The 24,396-nt window shown below is 43.5% G+C and overlaps 2 protein-coding genes across 25 annotated transcripts in view; one reads left to right on the forward strand and one right to left on the reverse strand.

Annotated features, from left to right (window-relative positions):
• STMN3 (stathmin 3) overlaps window positions 1-20,383 on the reverse strand; it is a 43,688-nt gene extending 23,305 nt beyond the window's left edge. The window contains exons 1-2 of one of the 3 annotated variants that reach the window (XM_043496040.1): window positions 20,287-20,383; window positions 9,715-9,881 (exon numbers count right to left, since the gene is read on the reverse strand). In XM_043496040.1, coding sequence (XP_043351975.1) covers window positions 9,715-9,733 — 19 coding nt within the window. In that variant the 5' untranslated portion in view covers window positions 9,734-9,881; window positions 20,287-20,383. Of the gene's footprint in view, window positions 1-9,714; window positions 9,882-10,597; window positions 10,823-19,719; window positions 20,162-20,286 lie in introns of those variants that run through there. The other 2 variants (XM_038369096.2, XM_043496038.1) reach the window with 2 other exon arrangements.
• The window catches only part of RTEL1 (regulator of telomere elongation helicase 1), a 124,910-nt gene continuing 120,773 nt past the window's right edge, over window positions 20,260-24,396 (forward strand). For 6 of the 22 annotated variants that reach the window (XR_006275466.1, XR_006275468.1, XR_006275467.1 and 3 more), the window contains exons 1-2: window positions 20,526-20,844; window positions 22,238-22,354. Coding sequence is in view for 19 of the 22 variants with exons in the window: in XM_043496024.1 (XP_043351959.1) it covers window positions 20,842-20,844; window positions 22,238-22,354 (120 nt within the window). In the remaining 3 variants the exon portion in view is untranslated. The other 16 variants (XM_043496021.1, XM_043496026.1, XM_043496034.1 and 13 more) reach the window with 8 other exon arrangements.

Consider the following 24,396-nt stretch of genomic DNA (forward strand, 5'->3'; position numbering starts at 1 on the left):
GTTCAGTTTCAACCAGCTGTTCTTCATCTGTGAGCTGATCTCATTCAAACACTGGGCCATCTTGATGGTAGTGATATGGTTGTATATGGTGAAGGACAGCTAGAGCTGTATGTCATAGAATCATAGACTTTAAGGTCAGAAGGGACCATTATGATCATCTAGTCTGACCTCCTGCACATCGCACGCCATGGAATCTCACCCACCAACTCCTGTAACAAACCCCTAACTTATGTCTGAGCTACTGAAGTCGTCATCTGCATACTCCTGGCACTTGAGTCCTTGTCATCTGATCAGTTCATCTAGTGGCTGCATGTAGACACCCTTTGTATGTCTAATCTCTTTAGACTGTAAACTCTTTGGGGCAGGGTCTCTCTCAATATAAATTTGTCCAGCTCCCAGCACAGGGGCCTAAGTTCAGCTGCTGCTTTTAAGTACTACTGTAATATAATTAATATTATTTATCCTCTCACCTTCATTTTTCTTACTTCTTCCTCTCTATCTGCAAAAGAAGGATAGTATTTACCTACCACTGCCCCCAGGATTAGTGAATGCAACCAAGTACTTTGGAAATACTAAATATTTTATCACCTTTTTTTGTCCTCTCCATCCTCTCTCCTTTCCCTTTTGCTTTTCCTCCCCGTCATTTCCAGTCCTTGTTTTTCATTTCCTTGGACCATCCTACTGTGCAATGGTTCAGGATAGATCTGTTCCTTTCTGGGAAATCTGAAAATGGAATTGTCCCATTTCCATTGACATTTGGTTATTTAGCTGCTAGGAAGGCCCTTCCTTTTTCTCAGAGCTCCGCAGTGCTCTCCGTTAAAGTCTCAGCTGCTAATTTCAGATTTCCACTGATTTTCCATCAGGCAATGGAGATGGATTCCACTCGTCACTTCCTTTTTTATTCTGTTTTAATCTATGTAGGTTCTTATCTTGTGTTCATCACCATAGTATCTGAGCACCTTCCAGAAGTGCATCTTTCACTTGTTTGTTCTTTCATCCTCTCCCCAGACAAAGAAGCACATGCACTGAAGTGTCTTGTTTTGGTAGGGTCTTTTGGGTGTGTTTGTTTTTTATAAATACATGTGTTGCTATGTATTTACGGTAAAAAAAAAGTTACGTTATGATACACATGGTGTAGTTACGATACCTTTAGGAATTACCAACACTTACTATTGGAGGGGAATCTCCTTATGATCCCTTTATTTTCTCCCCCATTTGTTTCTTCTCCATGTTAAACTTGGACTCTCTATATTAGTGGCCCTCCTTCCCGTTGAAGCACGCCCTTATTACAGCAGTTGGGGGATAAAGGAGGGGCAAAGTAACAGAGATCAACTCAATTCCACTTATTGAGCAACCAGAGGTTCTAGTGATGGGTTCTACTGATGGGTTCATGGGTGCGGGTGGGGGTGGAATAGAGACAACGCTCCTTCTCCCTTTCAGCAGCCAGAGGGGAAATGCTTCAAATTTATAAAACTCCTATTTGCTGCAGGCTGATACAAATGACAGAGCCACCAAGAAGAATCCAAGGACAGTATTTTGGTGGGTATCTCAACACCTTCTTCTTGGCTAGAAGATGGAGGATTAGTGGGGATTGGATTTCCTTGGAGGTGTTGCACCTGGACATTGGGGTGCTCCATCTTTCATATATTAGTCAATTTAGTTCTCTGGCTATTGGGGTGTCTGGTAAAATTAGACTGAAACCCTTAAGGGCAGGGATTGTCTTTTTGTTATCCAGCAAAATGGGACTGGGGTCTCTGGGCACTACGTCAATACAAGTTAAATAAATAATAGTAATAAATAAATGTTATAGGCCTAGGTAATAAATCTAAGTCATGTGAATTCAGATAGTTAATAAATGGAAGAAATAGAGATTGAATATTTATGGTATAACTGATAACAAAGTCAAAGCCAGGTTATTACAAATTGACTTGACTTTGCAAAGAAAAGCAGGGCTAATGAAAATGGTGTTTTCCAAAGAGAGTGTTGACAGTGAAAGAATAAAAGTGCTTCCAGTTAAAAGTGCAGACTAATGCATAAACACAGAATAAACAAGGGTAAACAACCTGCAGAGACCAGGAACCATCTGCCCAGGTTGTGTAAACTGACATAGATCCATTTTAGACAATGGAACTGCACTGGTTTATACCACCTGAGAATCTGACCCCAGATTTGTTTGACAGAAAGGTGTATAGCACAAAGAGCGCAGTGTCTTGAATGCAATAAAAGCAACCATTCTGCAGAAATATGCTGCTTTCAGCGCAGACTATAAGGAAATCCAGAATGCAAAAACACATTCATCCATATAAACACAAGGACAAAGCTTTGATGGAGAGGATGATGATGCAGAAACAGAGTTCGTTGTTGGGTCTCTCAAGACATTTATAAAAAGCAAGGTTCTGTAACAAATTGACAATGATCTTGGAAATCAAAAAGTTGATTTTAAAATCGATACTGGGAGATCATGTCATAATATCACAAATCATGAGATCAGAAATGTTAAATATAATGCGCAGTGCCAATCTGGGCATTGAGAAGTGTAAGAATGGAGTCTGAGATATCCTTTTCTGTACAGGTTTGAATACTGTCATATAAGATAATGGTCAGATCTTCAGCTGCCAATCTAGCTCCTTTGCATTGCTTCTGTGACATCTATGCCAAAAAACAGCCTTAATAGGCAAGCTGAGGATTCCCTGTGCATAGGGAAATTCACAAATCACAAGCCAGCACAGCCTCAAGGCTTCCCCAGACACAACCAGAATTTAAATACAACTAGTTTAAAACTATCTTCACTTCCCTCTCCTCCCTTCCTGAGGTGCACCAGGCACACCTGCAGCTCTGGCCTAACACATTGTGAAATCCAAAGGAAACAGAATGTAAAAGAACTAGTGAAACCACTGGAGATTCCTGATCAGCTCATAGGCCAAGGCTGACACAGATCTATTTGAATTAAACAGGAAAGATGATCTGCTTTAATGGACTACTACTACATCGTGTTCTAAAGTGAGCTGTTGCACAACACAAGAAGTAGCAATGCAACAACACCTGGTAAATTGCAGTTTGCTCACCTTGAGATTTCAGATGAGGTAATGACAAATAATGATTCACAGCTAATGAGTATCTTATTTAGGCCGTTCTCTTTCATATGTGAATTCAAGAACTCCACACCAAACTCTCATTATGCACAGCCAAGTGGCTAGCAGAAAAAACAGTGAAAATAGCAAATAAAAGCCCTGGTGAATGCAAGAGATCGATATTTAGTATGGTTAGCATACTGCAACACAACTTGCAATGCTTTATTAGGATCATGAGCCCAAGAGGGCCTATAATGCATATGTCTTAACCAGTCCCGAGAAGGAACCGTTTTGAGAACAAGAAATGGTCATGTAATAAAAACAATCGTTGAGGTTCAAAGGCAGTAGTCATGACAGATGTCCAATAAGGGGCAGAATGATCCTCTCACTTGCTGGGGTTTTGGGTTGCTTCTCCTGATATTTCCATGTGTGTGTTATTACTTGGCTGCATGAGTAGTGTGTTATTTTTAGACAGCATAATGTTTTGTTTTATTTGTGTTTGACTTTCAAAAAGAAAAAGGGAGATGTAACAGTGTTGGAAGATTTTGAACCGTGCCATGTAACAAGGGTATTCATAGCCTTTTGTAGCCCTTCAGGAGACTGGCCAAGCCATGAAGATCAGTCTCTTCCCAGCACTCCTTGTTTGAGTATTTAGAAGCTCTTCAATTACATTTTTGTAGAGCAGGTTTTGCTGATATGGGGCCAGTCGGACGGGCCCCATTTGGATGTTCAAGGAGGAGAGGGCTCAAGAAGGCTTCCCTCAACTTCTGATCCCTGCCCAGGAAGCCAGCAATATAGCAGTCACTCCTAGCAACTCCTCTGCTTGTATCATAGTCCCGCCCACTTCTGCACCAGCCAGTAAAGCTGGCTAGGCACGGAGAAGGGATTAGAGCATGCTGCATTGTTCTAAGGGACAGTACGCCAGATATGATTCCCCTGCATGCCTGTGAGGTCCAGAAGGGGCTGAGGTTCCCAAGGCAATGTAACTCTGCACCACCCTAATGCAGGGATGTGCCTATCAGGCACAAGAAAACCCATGCAGTGGAAGTAATTTATTCAATGCATTGGAAACATGGATTTCATATGTAATAGCCATATACTTCTGAGACTGCATCTGCCTGTCAGGAGCCTATTTAAGATCCCTGGGGAAAGTCTGAAGAGTGCCACCCAGGAGGCCAGCTAAAGACTCATGCATACTAAACATGATTCAGGAAGCAGGAAAGACATTAAAATTACCCATCCCCCAGCAGAGACATAATGCAAAACAGAACTGTCATGGGAGTTGGTGAGAGACAGAGGAGGAGGGAGAGACAGAAAGAAAAAGAATATAAGAGACAGAGACAGAGCTTGTGGGGCCACAAGTAAGAACTTGGGTCTACGTGCCCACATAATGCGGGGGCCCATGCATTCACTTACTTTGGGCTTAAGGCCTTCCTCTCCATTTCTACGTTTAGGGGTATAGCATGGATCAGAATGTTATCTATCTCCCCCTCCCCTCTGGTTCTAATACCAAAAGTAGGACTTGGACAATGCCATTCTGTGACTTCACAGGGACCAAGGTAGTTGACTGAAGACATCCCTTGAGAGAGCAAGTAGTACAGTACCATTTGGATGAAAAGCAGGAGAGGTGTAATAATGAAGGACAGTCTGGACTCAGGGTAGGAGAGAGCAGTTTGGGCCATCTAGAATACTTCTTTTTTTGTTCTGAGTGATGGGAGAGAGAGAGCAGCAGAACACAAGCTCCCGTGCAACACCACCTAGGCCCTCCCAATAAAAGAATTAGTTTGTGCCTATCTCTCAGTGATGCCATGGAAGGAGGACAGGAGCGCTGAGGCCCAGGTCTGGTGGACTAAGTGGGCTGGATGCAGCAGCTGCGTCAGTGAGAAACCACAAATCTACTTAGCGAAGGGGAGCTGGGAGGTGAAGAGGGAAAGAGGCTATTTGGGGGTAAGGTGCTTGAGAAAGGAAAATCAACATGTCCAAGTGGGGGCAGGTGACCAAAGTACATATGGTACTTTGGTACATATGAGACGTATTTAAGACTAGATTCTCAGCTATAGCTGAGATGGGGTGACATCCAGGAGCCTAGAAAGGAAGGATATTCCAGCGGGTAGGTTGTTGGTCTGAGATGGGGGAGACCTTGGTTCATGTCCCTGCTCTGGCACAGACTCCCAGTGTGATCTTGAGCAAGTCATTTAGTCTCTCTGGACCTTGGTTCCCTATCTGTACAATGGGGATGATAGCACTGACTGACCACACAGGGTGGTAGTCAGGATAAGAATATTAAAGATTGTCAGGTGCTCAGATACTAGGGTAATGGAAGCCATATAAGTATTTAAGGTGGATAGGGGATTGCTCTGAAGTACGCCTGCTGATAATGGACTTTAAGGAGCTGTTACCCAGCTGGGAAATGCTGCAGTGCACCAAAAGAGGCATGTAAGAGCTAGCTACTTTTTAGCCCTTTTGCACGCCCAGATCCAGCTGAAGATGTGGTCCTAAATTTAATCCTGCATTAGATGAGACTCTTGACAGAAACCTTGCCATGAACCTAAAAGGAGGCATGATATCACAAAGGGAGGGAGAAGATCAAAGGGCAGAACTCAGAAAGGTATAGAGTTTCCAATGAACTTCAGTAGAACTGGGAGACAAACTGTTTGAGGCTTGCTGAGCTTCACCAAATTCCTGTAACACCTTTTCAGACTGACTAGTTCTCTTGAGTTTCACCCAAGAGTTAGACTCAACAGCCCTTAGACCCAGTTAACACCTGGATGGTCCATAGTTGTCTCCTGTATCTGAGAAGAAAGTGGTGGGTTGGACACTTGTGAACATGCTGTCTGGGACTGGGCACAACTGGTGTTTACAGAGCATTTGGGGTTGTTCTAGATAAGGTAAGTGTGGAGCAGGTAAGTCCAAAAGCTTTTATTTCACCTACAGCCTTCCTTCTTTGCCCTTCCCAATTTCAGACTAAGTCACCTATTTCTCCCATGTCCAGGGAAGTGAGTAAGGAGGAGTAAGCATTCCATACTAGAGGCAGTAATCAGAAAAGGATTTCTAAACTTCATGGAATGCAGCTTGGATTATTAATCAGGGGTTTTCTGGGCCTACCCAGAGCAGGAAGGCAAAACTTCTGTGCATTTTGCTCCCTATCTCCAAAATGGCCATTCCCAAATGCCACTGCCTATACCAGTGCTACACCATTCCCATATTTACTCCTCAGAAGAAGAGTTCACAGAAACTTCCCCAAGGTCCATGATGCCACTGAGTCCTCACTTTTCCTTTCCAGAAGGAGAGTCTATTCACTTCATTAAAACAATACATTCATCAAATCTGTACCAGCACCTAGATACCTCAGAGAAGGTTCCTTAGAAATATCTGAGGGATTTCAGAGGCTCTGCAATATGTCATCGATGGAGACCTGGTTTATAGACTGAGAAATAACAAATATTTTAAAATGATTTGGAATCCCTGGTTGGGTACAGTGGTTTAAAAAGACTATTCCTTTCATTGTACTCCTTAGGTTTGTAAAATTGAAGTCCTGCTAGATGTAATGGGAACATCTAAAATAAGCCTTGTACACTCAATTCATTAAAGAAATGTTTAAAGGAACTAAAGAGATACCTTGGAGATGCATAGACAGGATGGGTAGGAATGAATCTGATTGGGGCCTCTGTGTGCTATTTACAACATTAATACTAAAAAAAAAATAGATATATGCCAGTGCTACAGAGTGTCCACTAATAGAGTCCAGAAGAAGAAATCATGGGGACCCACCAGTGCCATATAAAGCCATATGATGCCAACATCCATCTAGTGAGGAGAAACCTCTGGGATTTTCCAGGACCACATAGTGCCATGTGGTGTCCACTTGTGCATACCAAAATGAGAAACACCAGTGATTCAGCCTGGCTCCACCACACCAGATGCACTCATCTATCAGAAAAAGAGTCCATAAGGCTGTCACAATACTACACCATTTCATAATCCCTAGGAGAGGTCACAACTATTCCTTTGCATGTTCATATGCCCAAACAAGACTTTCAGTGATGGATTAGTAGACACAGTCATGTGTCCTGGACTCTTTCTTTAGGGGTATACAAAAAGGTGTAGTTACATTAGACTTGAATAAAGACTGGGAGTGAATGTATCATTACACAAGTAAAACTATTTTCCCATGTTAATTCTGTCCCCCTCACCCTCCACTGTTCCTCACACATTCTTGTCAACTGCTGGAAATGGCCCACCTTGATTATCACTACAAAAGGTTTTTTTTCTCTCCTGCTGGTAATAGCTCACCTTATCTGATCACTCTCATTACAGTGTGTATGGTAACACCCATTATTTCATGTTCTCTGTGTATATAAAATCTCCCCACTCTATTTTCCACTGCATGCCTCTGATGAAGTGAGCTGTAACTCACAAAAGCTTATGCTCAAATAAATTTGTTCATCTCTAAGGTGCCACAAACCCTCCTGTTCTTTTTGCGGATACAGACTAACAGGGCTGCTACTCTGAAATTTAGTCACAGTGACTCTCTAAGGATTCACCAGAGCATGTGTGAGGGCTCCACCTCTGTCAGCATAGCATGGCCATCACCGCAGCTGAGCCTGCACTGAGCATGTGCTGCTGCTTCTCCTGCTTTATCACTAAAGTTGACAATCATGGCAAGAAGAAAGTGCCTGGAGAGTCTGGTGAGAAACTGAAACAAACTGGTGAAGCAGGGCATGCAGGACTGGTTTCCTTTTCATCTGAGGGATTTGTTTATTTTAACAGACCCAAGGAAATCTTCCCTAGGGATACAAGCCCTTGGGCACTGGTTGCAAACAATTACAGCTGCTCTGTCTCCAGCACTGATTTGTTTTTGCACGGGATACAGAGAGAAATAAAGCAGAAAGAATAAAGGAAAAAGACGTCTCTCTTTCATTTACAAAATCCGCCTGTTTTTCCTGCCTTTGCAGCCTTCATTCTATTCCTATTGTAAGTGCAACATTGAATAGAGAGCTGACCCCTGCAAAGTCCACTAGCTGAGACTCAGCCCTGCTCCTTGTCATATACCAAGTTTCCATTTTCTCTCTTCTCCTTCGGCTATAATAACTGCTGTCTCTTGATTCCTCTGCTTTGGTACTTATGCATGTCACACCCACCATCTCATTTGTGTCAGGTTGAATGTAATCTTGGTTTAGACTGCTGAGCTCCCTGCAATTCAAATTAGAACAGAACCAATTTTGTAATAAAGCAAGATGGATGGGTGGGGCCTTCAGAATAAACACTAGCACACATTCAATGACACAGGCAAAAGGGTGCTCTTTCTCTCCCTCACACATTCTCTCCCATGCCTGCAGATTTTCTAGCATAAGGGCAAACATTTTTAACAATGGCTAGTTTTGGTTTCCTAATCATATACAAAGCCTGCTTTGGATTAGCTGCATCCCTACACACATCCCCCAGTGCCCCCTCCCAGCCCTCTTTTCCTTCCCCCCTCCCGGCTTTAGTGGTCTTTTTAAAAGGAGAAAAGAACAGAAAATGCACTGCATGGAGCACAGGGGGGAAGCTAACGAATGCACCAAGTAAGGCTGCTCTGTCTTTCTTTCAGCAAGTTTCCTGGATGGGAGAGGGGTGGAACGGAACACACCTTGCCCTTTCCTCCTCCATTCCCACCCTTTATGATTATTTTGCTTGTCCCATCTTTCATAAAGCCTCCTCCTCTTTAACGCAGCATAGAAGGAATCAGAGCTGTTTCAAGATAGGGACTTTTTTCGGGGGGGGGGGGAAGGGGGACTCTCAACAAGCATCCATTGTTCAGGTGTAAATCAGCACTTTCATTTTCTTCCTCACTGAGCTCTAGTTCCATCCACATGAACCCTTCCCCATTCCCCCACCTGCGCAGCTCCCCAGCAAGGTGCCGCAAGACCCATCTCTAGGAACCAGTTTCACAGAAAGGGTGCACAGCAGCCTGACATGCTGTAGGCTAATCTGAATGTCAAAACCAGATAGTGCCTAACCTGGGAAAACAAAAGGCAGCAATGGTATTATTCCCAGTGTTACTGCAGGAAGGAGGAAGGGCTTCCCTTGCAGCACTGGATTTCACTCAGCAGCATCAGAGGACCACTCCCCTACAGCACTTTGTAATGGAGCAATGCATCCTGGTGGATGCAAGACTCTGGGAATGCACAGAAAGCAAGCTCCATTTTTTTTTTTAAGCATAATTTTCTATTTCTTGCTTATGTCTCTTTCCTTGACCCACTTATACATTGCCTGGTCTTTACTAATGTAAAAATGCAATTCCCAGCCCCTCCCCATCCCTTCTTCCAAAAATGAACAGATTTTTTTTTAAATTACCATGTGATGTGACCACAAAATATAATTTGACAGGCAATATTATTTGATATGCACTAAGCATATCTCAAGTGTCACATTTTAAGGTCAGGAATTTTTTAAGTAGGCAGGTTTAACTACTGTGGATAAAAAAAATCCCACCCAGCTTTCATACATCAAATGGGGGAAAAAAAGACAACACTGCCAAACCAGCTCTCTGTCCCTTGGAGAACCCTCCCAGCATGAAAGCAAAATCCACACTGGAAACAATAATAAATAACAATAATGATGTTTTAAATGATTGATTTAAAAAAATCCATGCTGGTCCTACCTGACACAGTACTGGCCATGGTGGCGAGGTGGGTAGTAGAGTGGATGCTGGAGGGGAGATGCAGTAGTAGGGAGGAGTGAAAGAACGCCTTGCTGGCTTTCCGCTGAACTGCTGCAATGCTGTGGAACAGAGGAAGATCTGACTCAGCTGTAGGGGGCTGCAGCCATCTGAAGGGAGGAGAGAGAGAGAGACTGAGAGAAGTGGGTGGAAAGAGACGGGGGTCACCAGTTCAGAATATTAATTAGTGAATCTGGCCTTCTTTCCTGGGTGGCTTTGATGTCAGATTCTTCCCAGAGCCACAGTTTTACTGCTATAAATACAGAGAGAATAATTGAGGGAGGAGGGCAAGGAGCTACACCCAATCTTGGGCTCCGTAAAAGAGATTTTTCTCTCTCTTTCTCCAACCCTCCCTTGTCTGCTGTAGATGGACTAGCCTGGCACTTTTTCTCTCTTTCTCTTTAGCTTTCAATTGACCAAAAAAAAAAAATGTATGCAGATTCATGTAATTTATTTTTTCTTTTAAAACGGAAAAACTCTCTCAAAGCCAGAAACCCCTTGAGGGGCCGTGGCTGGTGTCCAGGAGAACCAGGGGGAAAAACACCAGCTGCTTTACACAGACAGGGAAGGGGAAAAGTGACCTGAGAAAAATGGAAATCTATAGGTCTGATTCTCCTCTGACTTGTAAACCAGAAGTTCTACTAGAGCCAAGGGGGCTACACTGCTGGGAAACTGATGTGAGGGAGAGGAGAATCCAGCCGGGCTTCTTTTTTTTTCTTCTGGGTGTTTGGGCTTTTACATTTTGTATCATCTCCTCTCTGGTGTTTGTTGCTAGGGGATGATATACTCTATGGTTTATGATGGTTTCTGTGTCTATTCCACACACCCATTCAGGAACCAGAAAAACACAGCTTCTTTCACATTAAGAGCCGCAGGCAGCCCTGTATTATTCATCCAGTTGTGGCAGTATGCTCTTCACCGCATTATTTTTTAACCACCGTTAACCTCATCAGCTTTAGGTTCCTCACACTATCCTGCCAGCTGCATATATCCTTCATCCTCAAACACCCCAAAATTATCCAGCATGCTGCAATATAGACACTCCCAACCCATACCAGCAGCTGCAGGAAATTACAGCTTGTTCAAGCAGCCACAGACATCCCTGCTTAGCACAGAAGTCACAGACAATACCCGCCTCTCAAAGGAAATTGAAAAGCCAGAGATTTTCCCCTTCAGCTAAATTCTACCTCCAATCCCTATTTGTCCTAATGCCTTAAGATTGGGAGGAAGGGAGGGTCTCTGTCATTTGGAGGAAAAAAAGTACAAATTAAAATTTTAATTCAGGAGAATAATATTATTAATATATCCCCAACTTTAAAGAAACCTGGACAACAGTGGGTTATGGAACAGGTTTCTTTGTGGCCCACCTGGACACTTTGTTACCCTCCTTCAAATGCCTATTTCATGGCTGTAGCAACTAGTTATCCCCACACCCACTTCCTGGGCCAAAGGTCCTCAGACTTAATAGGTAGTCCCAAGAAATCCCCCCAAAAGCTTGTAGCTGAGGCCTGCAGCCTAAACTTAGACAGGCATGCCTTACAGCCATCGACAGTTCATTTCCCTATTTGCAATGCAGCTGGGGTAATTTTTGCTCTTTACTTGATAATAATGCTTTCTTTGATTTACCCAACCAATCTGACAGGATCTATTTTCTTCTTGCCACATCCTAGGCTTATGACTCCCTTTACTCTGAAAAGCATAAGGAACACTTTCAACCTGGTAACCGTTAGGTTTGTAGCATGTGCCTTAATTACAAAACATTCTGTGGCACACAGGAGGAGAATGGGCAGATTAACTAGTGCCTGTGCTATGATGCTCCTTCTGAAAGATTGGGGAGTTGTGTTGGTGGCAACAAAGGCTATAGAGATATAGATGGCAATATAAACCAGTGGATTAGACAACAGACTATGACTCCAGAAATTTGGGTTCTGTTTCTGGCTTGCTGCATGATCTTTTGCAAGTCATTTCATCTCTCTGTGCTTTTTTTCCCTTTCCATGTCTTGTCTATTTCAAATACAAGCTCTTTTGTGCAGGGACTGTCTCTCACTATGTGTCTGTACAGTGCCTACCACAATGGGGCTCCCATATTGGTCAAAAGCCTCTAGGTACTACTGTTTATATAAATAATATTCAAATAATGACTGTAGGTAGATGTCTAATGTTCCAAGTTATTTTTTCTTCCCTATTTTAAACTTAATTTCTTTTCCAAGCTGCCCCTGATTTGGGGCAGGACAAGTTTGAAAGAATCAGGCAGGAAAATGTCTGCAATATTTTATGAAGGGATTCAGGAAAATAGGTGTGTATATTCCAATGATGTAACTGGTCCCCCTCTGCCTCTATGACATGTGATAACTAACCAGGCAGATTATCGGGAATGATAGGTATTCAAGTAGAATCAGCAGAGAGACTGGTTTGTGGCATGCATGTCTTTCAGACTTTTCCATTATGAAAAATGTGAACTTTTTTTAAAAAAAATCAGAATTAAAATTTCCTGGACTTTTTCCCCTATGGGAAGCTTTTCTCTGGCATGTCATTCTTTCAGTGGTGCTGAAAAGAGCTCCCAACTATGCACCACATGAAAGGTGCAGATCATAAATGGTAGGTCTCCGATTCCCTTTTTAGTCTATGAAGCTCAAAAGGTCAATTTCAGAAGAAAATTCCACCTGAAATTTCCCATCCTTCCTCCTGACAGAAGCCTCATCAATACATTCTGCATCTCAATAGGAACCCACAATAATCTCCTTTAAGGCTTATTATCTTATATGATACATATGGTGCTGGTTGCCTAGGATCTGGTGAAACCAGATACAAGGATAGAAACCATTCAGTCTGTGAAAGTAGAGAGTACATATTCTAGTCACTAGCATGTGAAATACACACCAAGCAAACCAAAAACAAAAAACTTAAAATAATATTACAAATCCAAATTCACATCACAGGTACTAAAAGACACAAAATTAAAAGTAGGCTATAGTAATCTTCTATCATGGGCATCAGAATGATAACAGTCTAATGTTCCTGCATTTATTTAGTACTTTCCCTCCAGATCTATCCCAGCGGGCTTTACAGATTTTAGCGTCTCATTGAATTTACATAAATACTAATCTTTTCCCCAACACTGAAGGGCAGCCACCTTGGGGGGGGGGGAAGGAGGGAGGGAATACAACAGCTGTTTAATCAGTGGAATGTAATTACACACAGTTGAATTCATCCATGACATTGAGGTTAATTCTTGGCACCCCAAGACGTGCAATCACGCCAAAGTAGAGGAATGGTGGACATGGACCTCAGCACTGGCCTGCAAAGTTAACCAGGCAAGTCTGTGAAGCAGGCTGCAACATTCAAAAGGATAGTGCAGTGTGGGTATTATCCCAGATCAATGCGGTTCTCCAGAGTCACAATCTCTCTCCGAGTTTCATGTGGGGCAGTGTCTTCTTTGCAGCTCGGTGAATAATGGATTTTTCGGTTTTCTGGCAATTCAAAAAAGTCGGGGGGGAAAGGAATCATGTTGGTTTTGAGCATTTTTAAAGGTTTTTAAATGTTTAAAAATGAAATTAAACGATATTTCAAAACAAGAAGTTGTTTTGAATTGAAAAATAAAATGTTTCATTTTAGAAAATACTGAAACAAAACATTTCAATTTTAATTTTTTGCCTTTTTTTTGCCTTTATGTCACTAAAGCTAATATCAGTGCAGCTCCTTTCAGGCTTCTGTCTTCCAATCTGACTTAGCCAGTGAAGGTTTGTTTGATCTGTCTGTGGGGGATGCAATGCACTGGCCAGGACTGCTATGGTATAAAGTAATTGTGCGGATAAGTAGTATAGCTTCAAGTTAGAGAGGGCTCTACTACTATATACACAGTAACTACAGTTTTGATAAAAACGAGGAGTCCTTGTGGTACCTGAGAGACTAACATATTTATTTGGGCATAAGCTTTCCTGATACAGTTTTGATGGCACTTAGAGCATCCCAGAAGCTGTCCTAATTTGTGCTGACAGTCAAACCAGCACTCAGGACTAGGGGGAGAGGTGAAATAACGCATCTTCTGCTGGGTGCACCAGGGTTTTGGCATACCTGAGAATCTAGCGCTCGATCTGTTCATAACAAATGGATTTTGAATTAATGGATATCAATTAATCTTCATTTATCGCCTCAAAGTTAAAATTCTGACAGCCACAGGAGCTTGGCCTACACTGGTGCTCCTATCCTTGGTTTTAGCTTCCCCCTCACAGTCTTCTTTTGTACAGATCAGACACATTACCTTCAGTCCATATTTTTTTAATGACTGCTTTTCAGGGTAGTCTGTAAATGTTGATTTTAAAAATATCAAGTTTGAGCTTTTATATCTCCAGGGATATTTCAGAATTTGTCTCCTGAAAATTCCTGACCATCCCAGATATTATCATGAGATGGAAGGGGACAGTCCGCCTTGTCTGGCATGAAATTCAAAAGTACATGGTACTCAGGCAACAGCCTGAAATTAATAAATAATACATGAGAAAGTTAGAAAAAGGATGCGATTGTCTAGCAGGAAAACCAACTGAGGCCAGCCTGCAGGTACCGCTGCAAATTTTAGCAACTGAGAGAGAAAACCCAGCGATAGCAACATCATCACTAAATCCGAAAAATGTCTCCCTAAAGGCAAAAGAAACAAGTGGGACATCCTGACTGATTCCATTTTGGTGCCTGTCATGTGCACTTCAGACAGGAAAGAATATGAGGCCAAGTTGTATAAAAGATCAGGAGGAACTGCATCAAATGAATCAGGTGAAAATGTGAAGGGAAGCCTGGATTCTGGCCATCTTGGAGTCTCCTTCCAATAGTCTTGCCGGTACCAATGACAAACCTCAAGGAAGAGACTACAAGCTGCAGGCAAAACCCACCATCTCATCTTATAGTTCAGTCTGCATAAACACCAAGCTAACATGAAATGCTCCAACCTGCCTTCTCTTGTAAAGATTATAATGTGTTACAAATGCAGCATCTGACTCAGAGTGGGACAAACACATCTAAAATTGGTTAAGGGCCTGTTTAAAGAAGACAGTGGTCCTGACCTTGACCATTACATCTAGAGGCTGCAAACAATAAAATGATGCATTGTTTAATAGCCTGAGCACATAACTGAAAGCCAGAAATTTCTTCTATGGGTCAATCCTGATTCCAGCACTGATTACTGTTCAGCCTTAGCTTCCTCTCTTATGAAAAAGGATCAGTTTCCTCTTTTGCAAAAATGGATAATATTTACTTATTTTATTTAGGAAGGTGATTTATTGCAGGTACTTCCTGATAGTCAAAAAGACAAAAGGACTCTGGCCCCATCTGGATCTCAAGGAATTAAATAACTATGTGGTCAAACAAAAGATGTCTTTTGAAAATGGTTTCCCTGGGAACCATTATGCCTCTTCAAGAGGATGGTGACTGGCATCTTTAATCTGCCCTTCTATCTATAAAGAAAAAAAATTACCTTCACAATATTGGCATTGACCTGCTTTATGGATGATCTGATCTGTGCTCTCATTTTCATCACATCCCAAGATTCTTACTCTCCAGGAGCAAGAATCTTGTACAGATATATCTACAGCGAAGGGAAAATGACTTATCTTGTAACTATGCTTCTCCAAAGATGTTATTTTGCATGATCCACTCACTCATCAACCTCCCCTCAGAGTTTGAAGGTTTCTTTTTTTGAGGTGTTTCTCTTGCACCTGTTTTTTTATTTTTCCCTGAAGTCAAAGTTTTTATTTTATGTGGACCAACTTCAATCAAGACATAGTTCTTCTGAGAGCTTCTCATTTGAAAGAACTACCTGGAACATTTAAAAGCTTCATTTATACTTGGCAGAGGTGCCACGCAAAGACCATTAGGGGCCTGACTTATGCTCTAGACTTCTACCACTACCCTCAAGAGTAAAAAAAAAAAAGCTTGAAAACTATTGAAGTTCCTCCACTCTTGTGCTAAAGAGCTAAATTCCAGGAATGAGAATCTGGGAGTGAGAATCCTGCTTTGATAGTATTTTAAGCACATATTTCCTACACACATCTCCTGCCATGTTTCTATATGCCAGTGATACACAGACCAGTTATTTGAATCATGCATGAGATTGCAGAAGATTTATCTCATGCTCAGTTTCCTAATTAGATGTACCAGGGCTATGTAGCTTAACGCAATGGCATATATTTCATGCATGTCTCAAGGGATCCCAGGTTTTGTTTCCCATTTAAAGGTGGTACAGTGAGTGATTACCTTTAATCCTATTGGCATATAACAACAAAAAATACCTTGCATTTATATACGCCTTGTCTTTCTTATGAAAAATGGGGGAGGTTTAACCATTTGTTAAAACTACAACTATCCTGTCCATGGTAGGATTTTATCTCTGATGGGTTACCATATGTTAGTGAACACATTCTAAAAAAGCAATTTTTTTCTTAATGAGAAAAAGGAATACTTGTGGCACCTTAGAGACTAACAAATTTATTTGAGCATAAGCTTTCGTGAGCTACAGCTCACTTCATCGGAAATGCATCTGATGAAGTGAACTGTAGCTCACGAAAGCTTATGCTCAAATAAATTTGTTAGTCTCTAAGGTGCCACAAGTACTCCTTTTTCTTTCTGCGTATACAGACTAACATGGCTGCTACTCTGAAACCTTTTTTCTTAATGTGGAGGTAAATAAGTGCCATTTTTGCAGATAAGAAACTGAGTCACAAAAGTTAAATGACTTGCCCAAATTTGTATGGTGAACAGAGTTGGGAATTCAACTCTAGTCTTTGGATTTTCTGCTCCCTGGGATAACCACTTAAAAATATCATCTCCCCCGAGTATGTTGCCCATAAATATAAGAACGGCAAGTATACCAGGCCCTATTTCCTATTTACGGATATTAGTGGCCTTATTATGTTAGTCCTAAATGTGTTTATTCCTTATGGACAGCCCGGAAATAGATCCCAAGCTCTGGTATAACATAAAGGCTCCATCTTCAACGTTCATGTGTTGACTTTAAATGCACTAAACTCACCATGTACAAATACAGAACTGTTTTCTGGCACAAGAAAACCAACAACATACACATGGGCTCTGAGGTTATTAAAACACTTTACTAATTGTAATTACTGTAGCTGTACAAAATCCCTGTGATATAGGTAAGCACTATTATTGTTTTTAACAGATGAAGAAACTGAGGCAGAGAGAGGAAGAAACTTGCCCAAAGTCATTCAGTATGAGATGATGCAGATAAAACAGGGGAGCTGGCAAATGGAGCAGAATGCAGTGATTCAGGGGATTAGCAAGAATCTATCCCTCACATATTCCCCCTCCCCGTCCCAGCACCGATACTGTAGTTGGCATAGGTATCAGACATTTTAAAATGAGTCTTGTGTGCACAGCTAAGCCAATAAGATGTACAGCTCCATATAATGGTGCAAAATCTATAGACTAAGTGTTAGCCTTCATCTGAAATGCACAAATCTGAGTCTCTGATTTGGAGTAATAGTCAACAGTATCCATTCTTTAAATCTTCTGCATTATTATAATCTCCTGGAGATATACTTTGGCTTTAATAAACATCTATGGTTCTCTTGTGAAGGGCATCATAATGAGAAACAAAACCATCTCCCATAAACTTCTGAGGTTTTGTTTGTTTGTGTTTATTGTTCCCAGACATCCCTTTACAGTTCTTGGGAAGAAAACGGGAGTAGCGGGGGGTGGGGAGAATAAACCTGCCAGTGCTAAGCTGCAGAGTTGGTCAAATAAGGTAAATGGTGCAGACAAATAATTATATAGAAAGATAGAGAGCATCCAACTAATGCTGAGTCACATCAGCCCCTGAACAAGAGCATAAGCTGACTCATATTTCTGTTTGTGCTAGGACTGCAGTAGCTACTATTATGTTAATGTAAACTGTAGCAAACAATAAAATATAATTCAACAGAATGTTTATATTACTTTTCATTGTACAACAAAGAATAATTACAAAGAGATACAGTGTATGTGATAATGATACTGGATTTCTCCCCCCCACTCAAGATAGAGATTGAATTCTAACCTTCACTCTCCACTGTACTTCTTCCTCTCACAATTTTCTGTAGTAGCTCAGAGTTTTCCCAAACCCATTTGTTTTATGCTGATATGTTGTGTTCTTGGGTTCACCCCAAAGGGATCACCTTTTCAAGAACGTCTGAGCAAAAGCAGTTGAACAACTTTTGAGTGGAACATTGGGAGGGATAGCAGGAACAGGCGGGAAAAGAATGTTTTGTTTTCTGTATGTTCCATATACTCAAGAGGTGAAGCGAGAAATTTTAAATCTGACATATTTTGTAGATCTCATTAAGACTTAAAAGTCACAGCAAATTTAAATAGTTTGGTTGGTGTAATTAAAATTCAAAACGTTGTGTATCTACATTAGATTTTCTGTATTCACCCTAATGATGCATTCTTTAAGAATTCCCCAGTTAAAGATGCTCAATTCTGCAAACCAAGTATCTCTGCTTCATGAAACATACAAACGCTGTTAAGGACGACTGAATTACGGAAGCTTGAATTATTGAAGGCTAAATTAAGGACAGATAAATTAAGCACGCTCTATTAAGTATAGCTTTGTTATGACTGCTGAAGTTGGGAAACTGGAGTTTTTAATGACAGGTTTCAGAGTAGCAGCCGTGTTAGTCTGTATTCGCAAAAAGAACAGGAGTACTTGTGGCACCTTAGAGACTAACAAATTTATTTGAGCATAAGCTTTCGTGAGCTACAGCTCACTTCATTGTTTTTAAGTTCTCTATGAGAAACATTTGTACAGACCCAGCCTTAAAGTGAACTGTACATAGGTAGTTCACTAACATAATAGCTAAAGTTCAGGCAATTTATAGGCCAGATGACTTCAATACAAAGACAAGCTTGCCAGGCAAGGCTAGCCGAAGCTGTAATCTCCCCTAGTTGAATACCTCCAGAAAAAGAATTTTACTGACTCTACCACAAAGAGGTCAGATCTTGTAATATACTCAAGCTTGTTTGCTTTTAGCTAGAATATTTTCAAATATTTGATGAAGCATTATTTAGGGTACTTCTGTATAGACAATACCATCTGTGTGATTGACTACAAATTTAAGGCATCTGTAAATTCTGAAGCACCTGTGATTGGCTAGAAATGGATGGCATCTGTAAGTTTGTGTGGCACCTCTATGTGAGACCATGTTCTGTTTCTTGTCTATACAATAGCTGTCTAGTAGTATGGGGAAATGCAAAAACATCAGAATTAGTAGGATGATTTACAGGGAGCTGTACTGGATGAACTCATATTATCTTCCTGTATCTAGCCTCTATGGGTACATGAAATATAACAGAAGGATCTGGGAATCTAATTAAACCACATCTCCTTTTATTACATACATGTACAAGGCGCTAGAATCTTACTGGCCTTGGACTAACCCATCTCTCCGAAGTGACTCAGGAATTCATTGTGAACATCGACATCTGGGGAAAGCCCTTGGTCTGAAAAGAAAGGAAAGGAGTACTTGTGGCACCTTAGAGACTAACAAATTTATTAGAACATAAGCTTTCGTGAGCTACAGCTCACTTCATCGGATGCATTTGGTGGAAACAAACTCTTTTTTTTCCACCAAATGCATCCAATGAAGTGAGCTGTTGCTCAGGAAAGCTTATGCTCAAATAAATTTGTTAGTCTCTAAGGTGCCACAAGTCCTCCTTTTCTTTCTTTTTTGCGAATACAGACTAACACGGCTGCTACTTTGAAACCCTTGGTCTGAGTAATTGAGCTTCCGATGCAGGAGGTCCTGGACACGTGCAGTGACGAGGAGCTAGTGACAGGGAACTGAAGGGAAGCGGAAAACAAAGGAGTTCTGCATCCCCCACTAACACAAGACACCTGGCAGGTCGCATTAGCATTCTTGCTGCAGACACCACACAGCTGGAGGTGATGACATAACACGATACCTGGAAGAGGGAGAGCAAGGGTCCTGCACAGCCGGATACTCGTCACACGTACACCCCTAAAACTCAGCTACCCGAGAAGGGCCGGGAGCAGCCACCCGACCCCAAGCAGAACCGCGCACGGGAGAGACATGCTGGCCAAGGCCACCGCCCAGGGTGACCAGACAGCAAGTGTGAAAAATCGAGACGGGGGTGGGGGCGTCATAGGAGCCTATGTAAGAAAAAGGCCCCCAAAATCAGGACATCTGGTCACCCTACTACCACCACCTCTTACGAAGAGTTTCGGGGGCCTTTAAGGTAGGGCTTGAAGAGCCGCTCAACCGCGCTGGGGCTCGTCAGGCAGCCGCCTGAGGGGAGCCGAACCGCCTTTGAAGGGCTCGGATTCATTCAAACACTTGGCTCCCCTCACTGAGGCGAGCAAAGGACACCCCCAAAATGGCGTCGCTCCGCATCCCGCGGCCCACGACCCCCCGTTACAGCCGCTCAGGCACGCGGCGAAGCACTCCGCCCCGCACGGCGAGTTCTCGCGAGAGCTGGCCTGGCGGGCCGGCGGAGGCGGAAGTGACGTACGGGACGAGGGCGGCGGGCGGGCTCCGGAAGTGCGTCACGGTTGCGCCAGCGGTGGGCGGGCCTGTGAGTGCCGGGCGCGGGTCTTGCGAACGCCGGAGCGGGCGGCGCGAACCGTTGCTCCGGGCTTGGCCTCTTCCTTCGGCCGCCGGAGCGCGGGCCCCGTGTCATCCTAGCCCGGCCGCTCGGAGCCTGGGGGCTGCAGCGCCCGCGGTGTTTCCATGGTAACCTGGGGAGTAGCGCCCTGGGGATCCCTTCACAGCCCCCGACCCTCCTTAGGACCCCTCGGGGCCGGGCCGCCGCGGTTCTGCGCCTCTGGCCGGCTCATGCGGGGAAGGCAGCGTGTGCGGCCTTCCGCCCTTGGGGGGGGGGCTGGGGGCAGCGCGACTGGGCGGCAGCGTGTCCCCCGTCTGCGGGCGGTGATCGAGCCTCCCCGCGATCTCTGGTGGCACCGCGCGGCTTCAAGGGACCTGCGCTCCTCCTTGGCATTGAACTATTTCTTCACTGGGTGTACCAAGCCGCTGCGTGGATCTGCTTATTTCAGCTCCCCTGTGGCCCATGGTGCCTTAACCTGACTCCTAATCAGCTTAGGTTTTCAACCTGTGGGCGGTGGACCCGAGGGTCTGCAGACTAGGGCTGAGGGGTATGCAGAAGGCTGTCCTTGCCATAGAACAGTGGGTTTCAGTCTGTGGGGGTGGAGGGTGGAACCCTGGGGGTCCACAGACGATGCCTAAAATGTCCAAAGGTCCAAATGTCCACCTCCATGTGAAATTTATTAGGGGTCTGCAAATGAAAAAAGGTTGAAAACCGTTGTCTTAGACTGACTACACTACAGCGGCTCAGCTACGGTGCTGGGGAGGCCACTTGTCTGATTTTATACAAGACAGTTCCTTTTTTAGGTGGTTTGCCCCCTGTCCACTACTGGGACAAAACTGGACAGGGCTTTGTTGATATCATTTGGGGGAATGGCATTTTGAACAGTACTTCATCCCCACCGGCCTGACCTTGTACACATTTCTGCATGCAAGGTCAGGTAGGTGGGGCTGGCAGGGCCAAGGTCATGCAGGCAGGTGCACTGACACTGTTCCTGGAAGTGCTGAAATGTCCAGTATTCCGGGAACATGTGAGTGGCGACCCTGTACTGTGCTAAAGCTGTGCTGCTGCAGCACCATAGGATAGATACTTCCTACATCAATGGAAGGGTTTTTCCATCAATATAGTTAATCCACCTCTGAGAGGCACTAACTAGATCTTTGGAAGAATTCTTCCCTCGATCTAGCAGTGTTTGAGATGTAAATAGCAGAATTCTTCTAGAAACAGATCTTTGAAGTGAACAGACAGAAGGGACTCATCCCCAGTCCTGTCAAATCTCCATGCTTTGGGAATTTGAGGTGACCAAGTAATTTATGCTCTCTATGTTTAACATTAAACTACATGCATCTCTCCCATGCTCTGGAGATAGATATATAGATATATACATATAGATATATACTATCCAGAACTTTAAATTGATAGTATCAATTTATTTACAGTTTCCAATGATGGACTGCCCATTCTATTCCACTAAATGCCCCCAACAAACACAAATAGAATAATAAATGTGGCGTATTCCGTGGCTGCATTAATGGTGCGATTCTACAAAGATTGACGTTTGTGAATAACTTTACTCCTGTGAGTAGTTGCATTGCATGCATTGGACTACTTACAAGAATGTGCTTAGATCTTTGTAGAATTGGGCCCTAAATCCTTGAGAACTTTGTACCTGTTGTAAGTTGTGATTTGTTGGGAATATTGTCGCCTAAAAATGAAATGACACTACTCTCCTCCCATGTAAGTGTAATTTCAATTGATTTTAATGAGAAGTTGCAGTATGTACATATTTAGCATATATGCCTCTTGTTGTGTGCTGTAAATTATACATGATAAAGCACACTCTTGGTTTCTGTGCTTTCAGTGTGTAAGATCAAGTATGCCCAAGATAACGTTAAATGGCATTGCAGTGGACTTTCCTTTTCAACCATACAGATGTCAGGAGGAATACATGACTAAAGTGCTTGAATGCCTCCAGAAGGTAAGCACTGGGAGAGGTTACAGTCAATTTCCAGAACTGGTCATGTGGATTCCTTTGGGATTCATTTGTGTTGGGGAATGGGTGGGAAGGGCAATTTAGGATTTGGAGTATCAGTGTTTCCAAAAAGAAAAGGAGTACTTGTGGCACCTTAGAGACTAATGCATTTATTTGAGCATAAGCTTTTGTGAGCTACAGCTCACTTCATCGGATGCAAAATAATTCCTTCTACCTACAATGCAGATTTTACTGTGTCAGGTGACAGGGTTTTACCTGTGATCATGTTGAATTATAACCATGTTACAGAGCCTGCTCTTTATAGGGCTTTCGCCCAGGGTTCTATATTGTGTTTATAACACAATCTGATTCTGTCCACAAGCAGTACCAGGCCATGATATAACACCGTACCTCAAGAGGGTAAAATTTATAATGTAGATTTTTTTGGTGGGGGTGGGGGAAGAGGCTCATAAATGTGAGGATCTCTCTGTCAAAGGGGGCCAGGTCCGAGCGCAAGAGCAAGCCCTTTTCTTTATTTAAAAAAAAAAATCAGTTTGGCGCTTTTAAGCCAAACGAACATGAAAATAAATAGATTAGCATATCAGATGTTTTGAAGGTATTGTAACATTTAAAGGCTGTTCGTGTAGCACAGCGGATAAATGTTTTTTGATAATGTGAAAAAAATCTTTTTTAAGAAAGAGGCTGTGCAATTTCCTTTTCCCTGGTGATTTACTCTGGAATTTTAATTCTTGTCTTTATCACAAATCACAGTTTGTAGAAGCTAGATTGTAATTTATGTAAAAGGTTATATGTAGGGCCCTACCAGTTTCATAGCTGTGAAAAACATGTCACAGACTGTGAAATAAGCTCTTTCCTGTGAAATTTGATCTCCCCGAAATCAGCAGGGCTGGGGAGGGACAGGACCTATCCTTCTCCTGCACTGCGGTTATGGGGAGAGATCAGACCCACTTCCACAGGCAGCGCAGAAGTGAGGGTGATACACCCTCACTTCTGCGCTGCAGCAGCTCCAGAGCTGGACTCTGGACTGCTGGCCCTCATGGCTCTTGCCTGGGCTCAGGGCACCTGAGCTCTGGGGCTTCTGCTCCCTTTCCCACATGGCTCCTGCCCAGGGTGCTGCCTCTCTCCCTCCCCCGACCCCACAGCTCCAGCTGGGGCTTGGGGCTTCCACCCCCTGCAGCTCCAACGTGGAATCAGGGACCTGGGTTGGGTGCTATCACCCCCCGCAGCTCCAGCTCCTGCTTGGGGCTCCCCCCCCCACCCCAGATCCCCTGTGGCTCTGGGTGGTTGAGCTTGGGGCTGCTTCTCTTCCGCTCCCCTCCCCCCTCAGTGGCTCCAGCCAGGACATGGAGATTCTACCCCCTGTTGTGCCTGCTCAGGCTCAGGGACCTGGGATGGGGGAAGCTAGCACCCACAGCTCCACCCCCCCCTCCCCATGGCTCCAGCTGGGGTTCAGAGTGCCTGGCCTCAGGGCTGCTGTCCTCAGTGGCTTCTTCCCGGGCTCCGGGCCACCCAGTCTTGGCCCCTTCCCCCCCACCTCTCCCATGGCTCCTGCCAGGGCTGGGGCAACCATTTTTCAAATTGTCCGGGGCCCCTGGGCACGAGCCCCATGGGCCCATGCAATAATCCACCACTGGCCAGGAGCCCCTGGCTGGGGTGCTCTTAGCAGCACTGGGGAGATCGGACCTACCTCCACCTCCGGGAGGCTCCTCCAGCTGCAGGAAACTCTGCAGCTGCTGCTTTCAGAGCTGGGGTCTGAAGGTAGCACGGTAGTGAGTATGGCAATCCTGCAAACCTCCCCACAACAGCTTTAGAACCTCCCCCATGATCCCCTTTGGACCAGAACCCCCACAGTTACAACACCTGAAATTTCAGATGTAAACATCTGAAATCATGAAATTGACCAATTTTAAGACCTTCATGGCTGTAAAATTGACCAAAGTGAATTGTGAATTTGGTAGGGCCCTAGTTATCTGGGTTGCAAACTGCGAAAGGTGACTCTTACAATTTAAACTACTAATGAAAAAATA

Source organism: Dermochelys coriacea, chromosome 13, assembly GCF_009764565.3.
Source record: "Dermochelys coriacea isolate rDerCor1 chromosome 13, rDerCor1.pri.v4, whole genome shotgun sequence".
NCBI classification, from domain to species: domain Eukaryota; kingdom Metazoa; phylum Chordata; order Testudines; family Dermochelyidae; genus Dermochelys; species Dermochelys coriacea.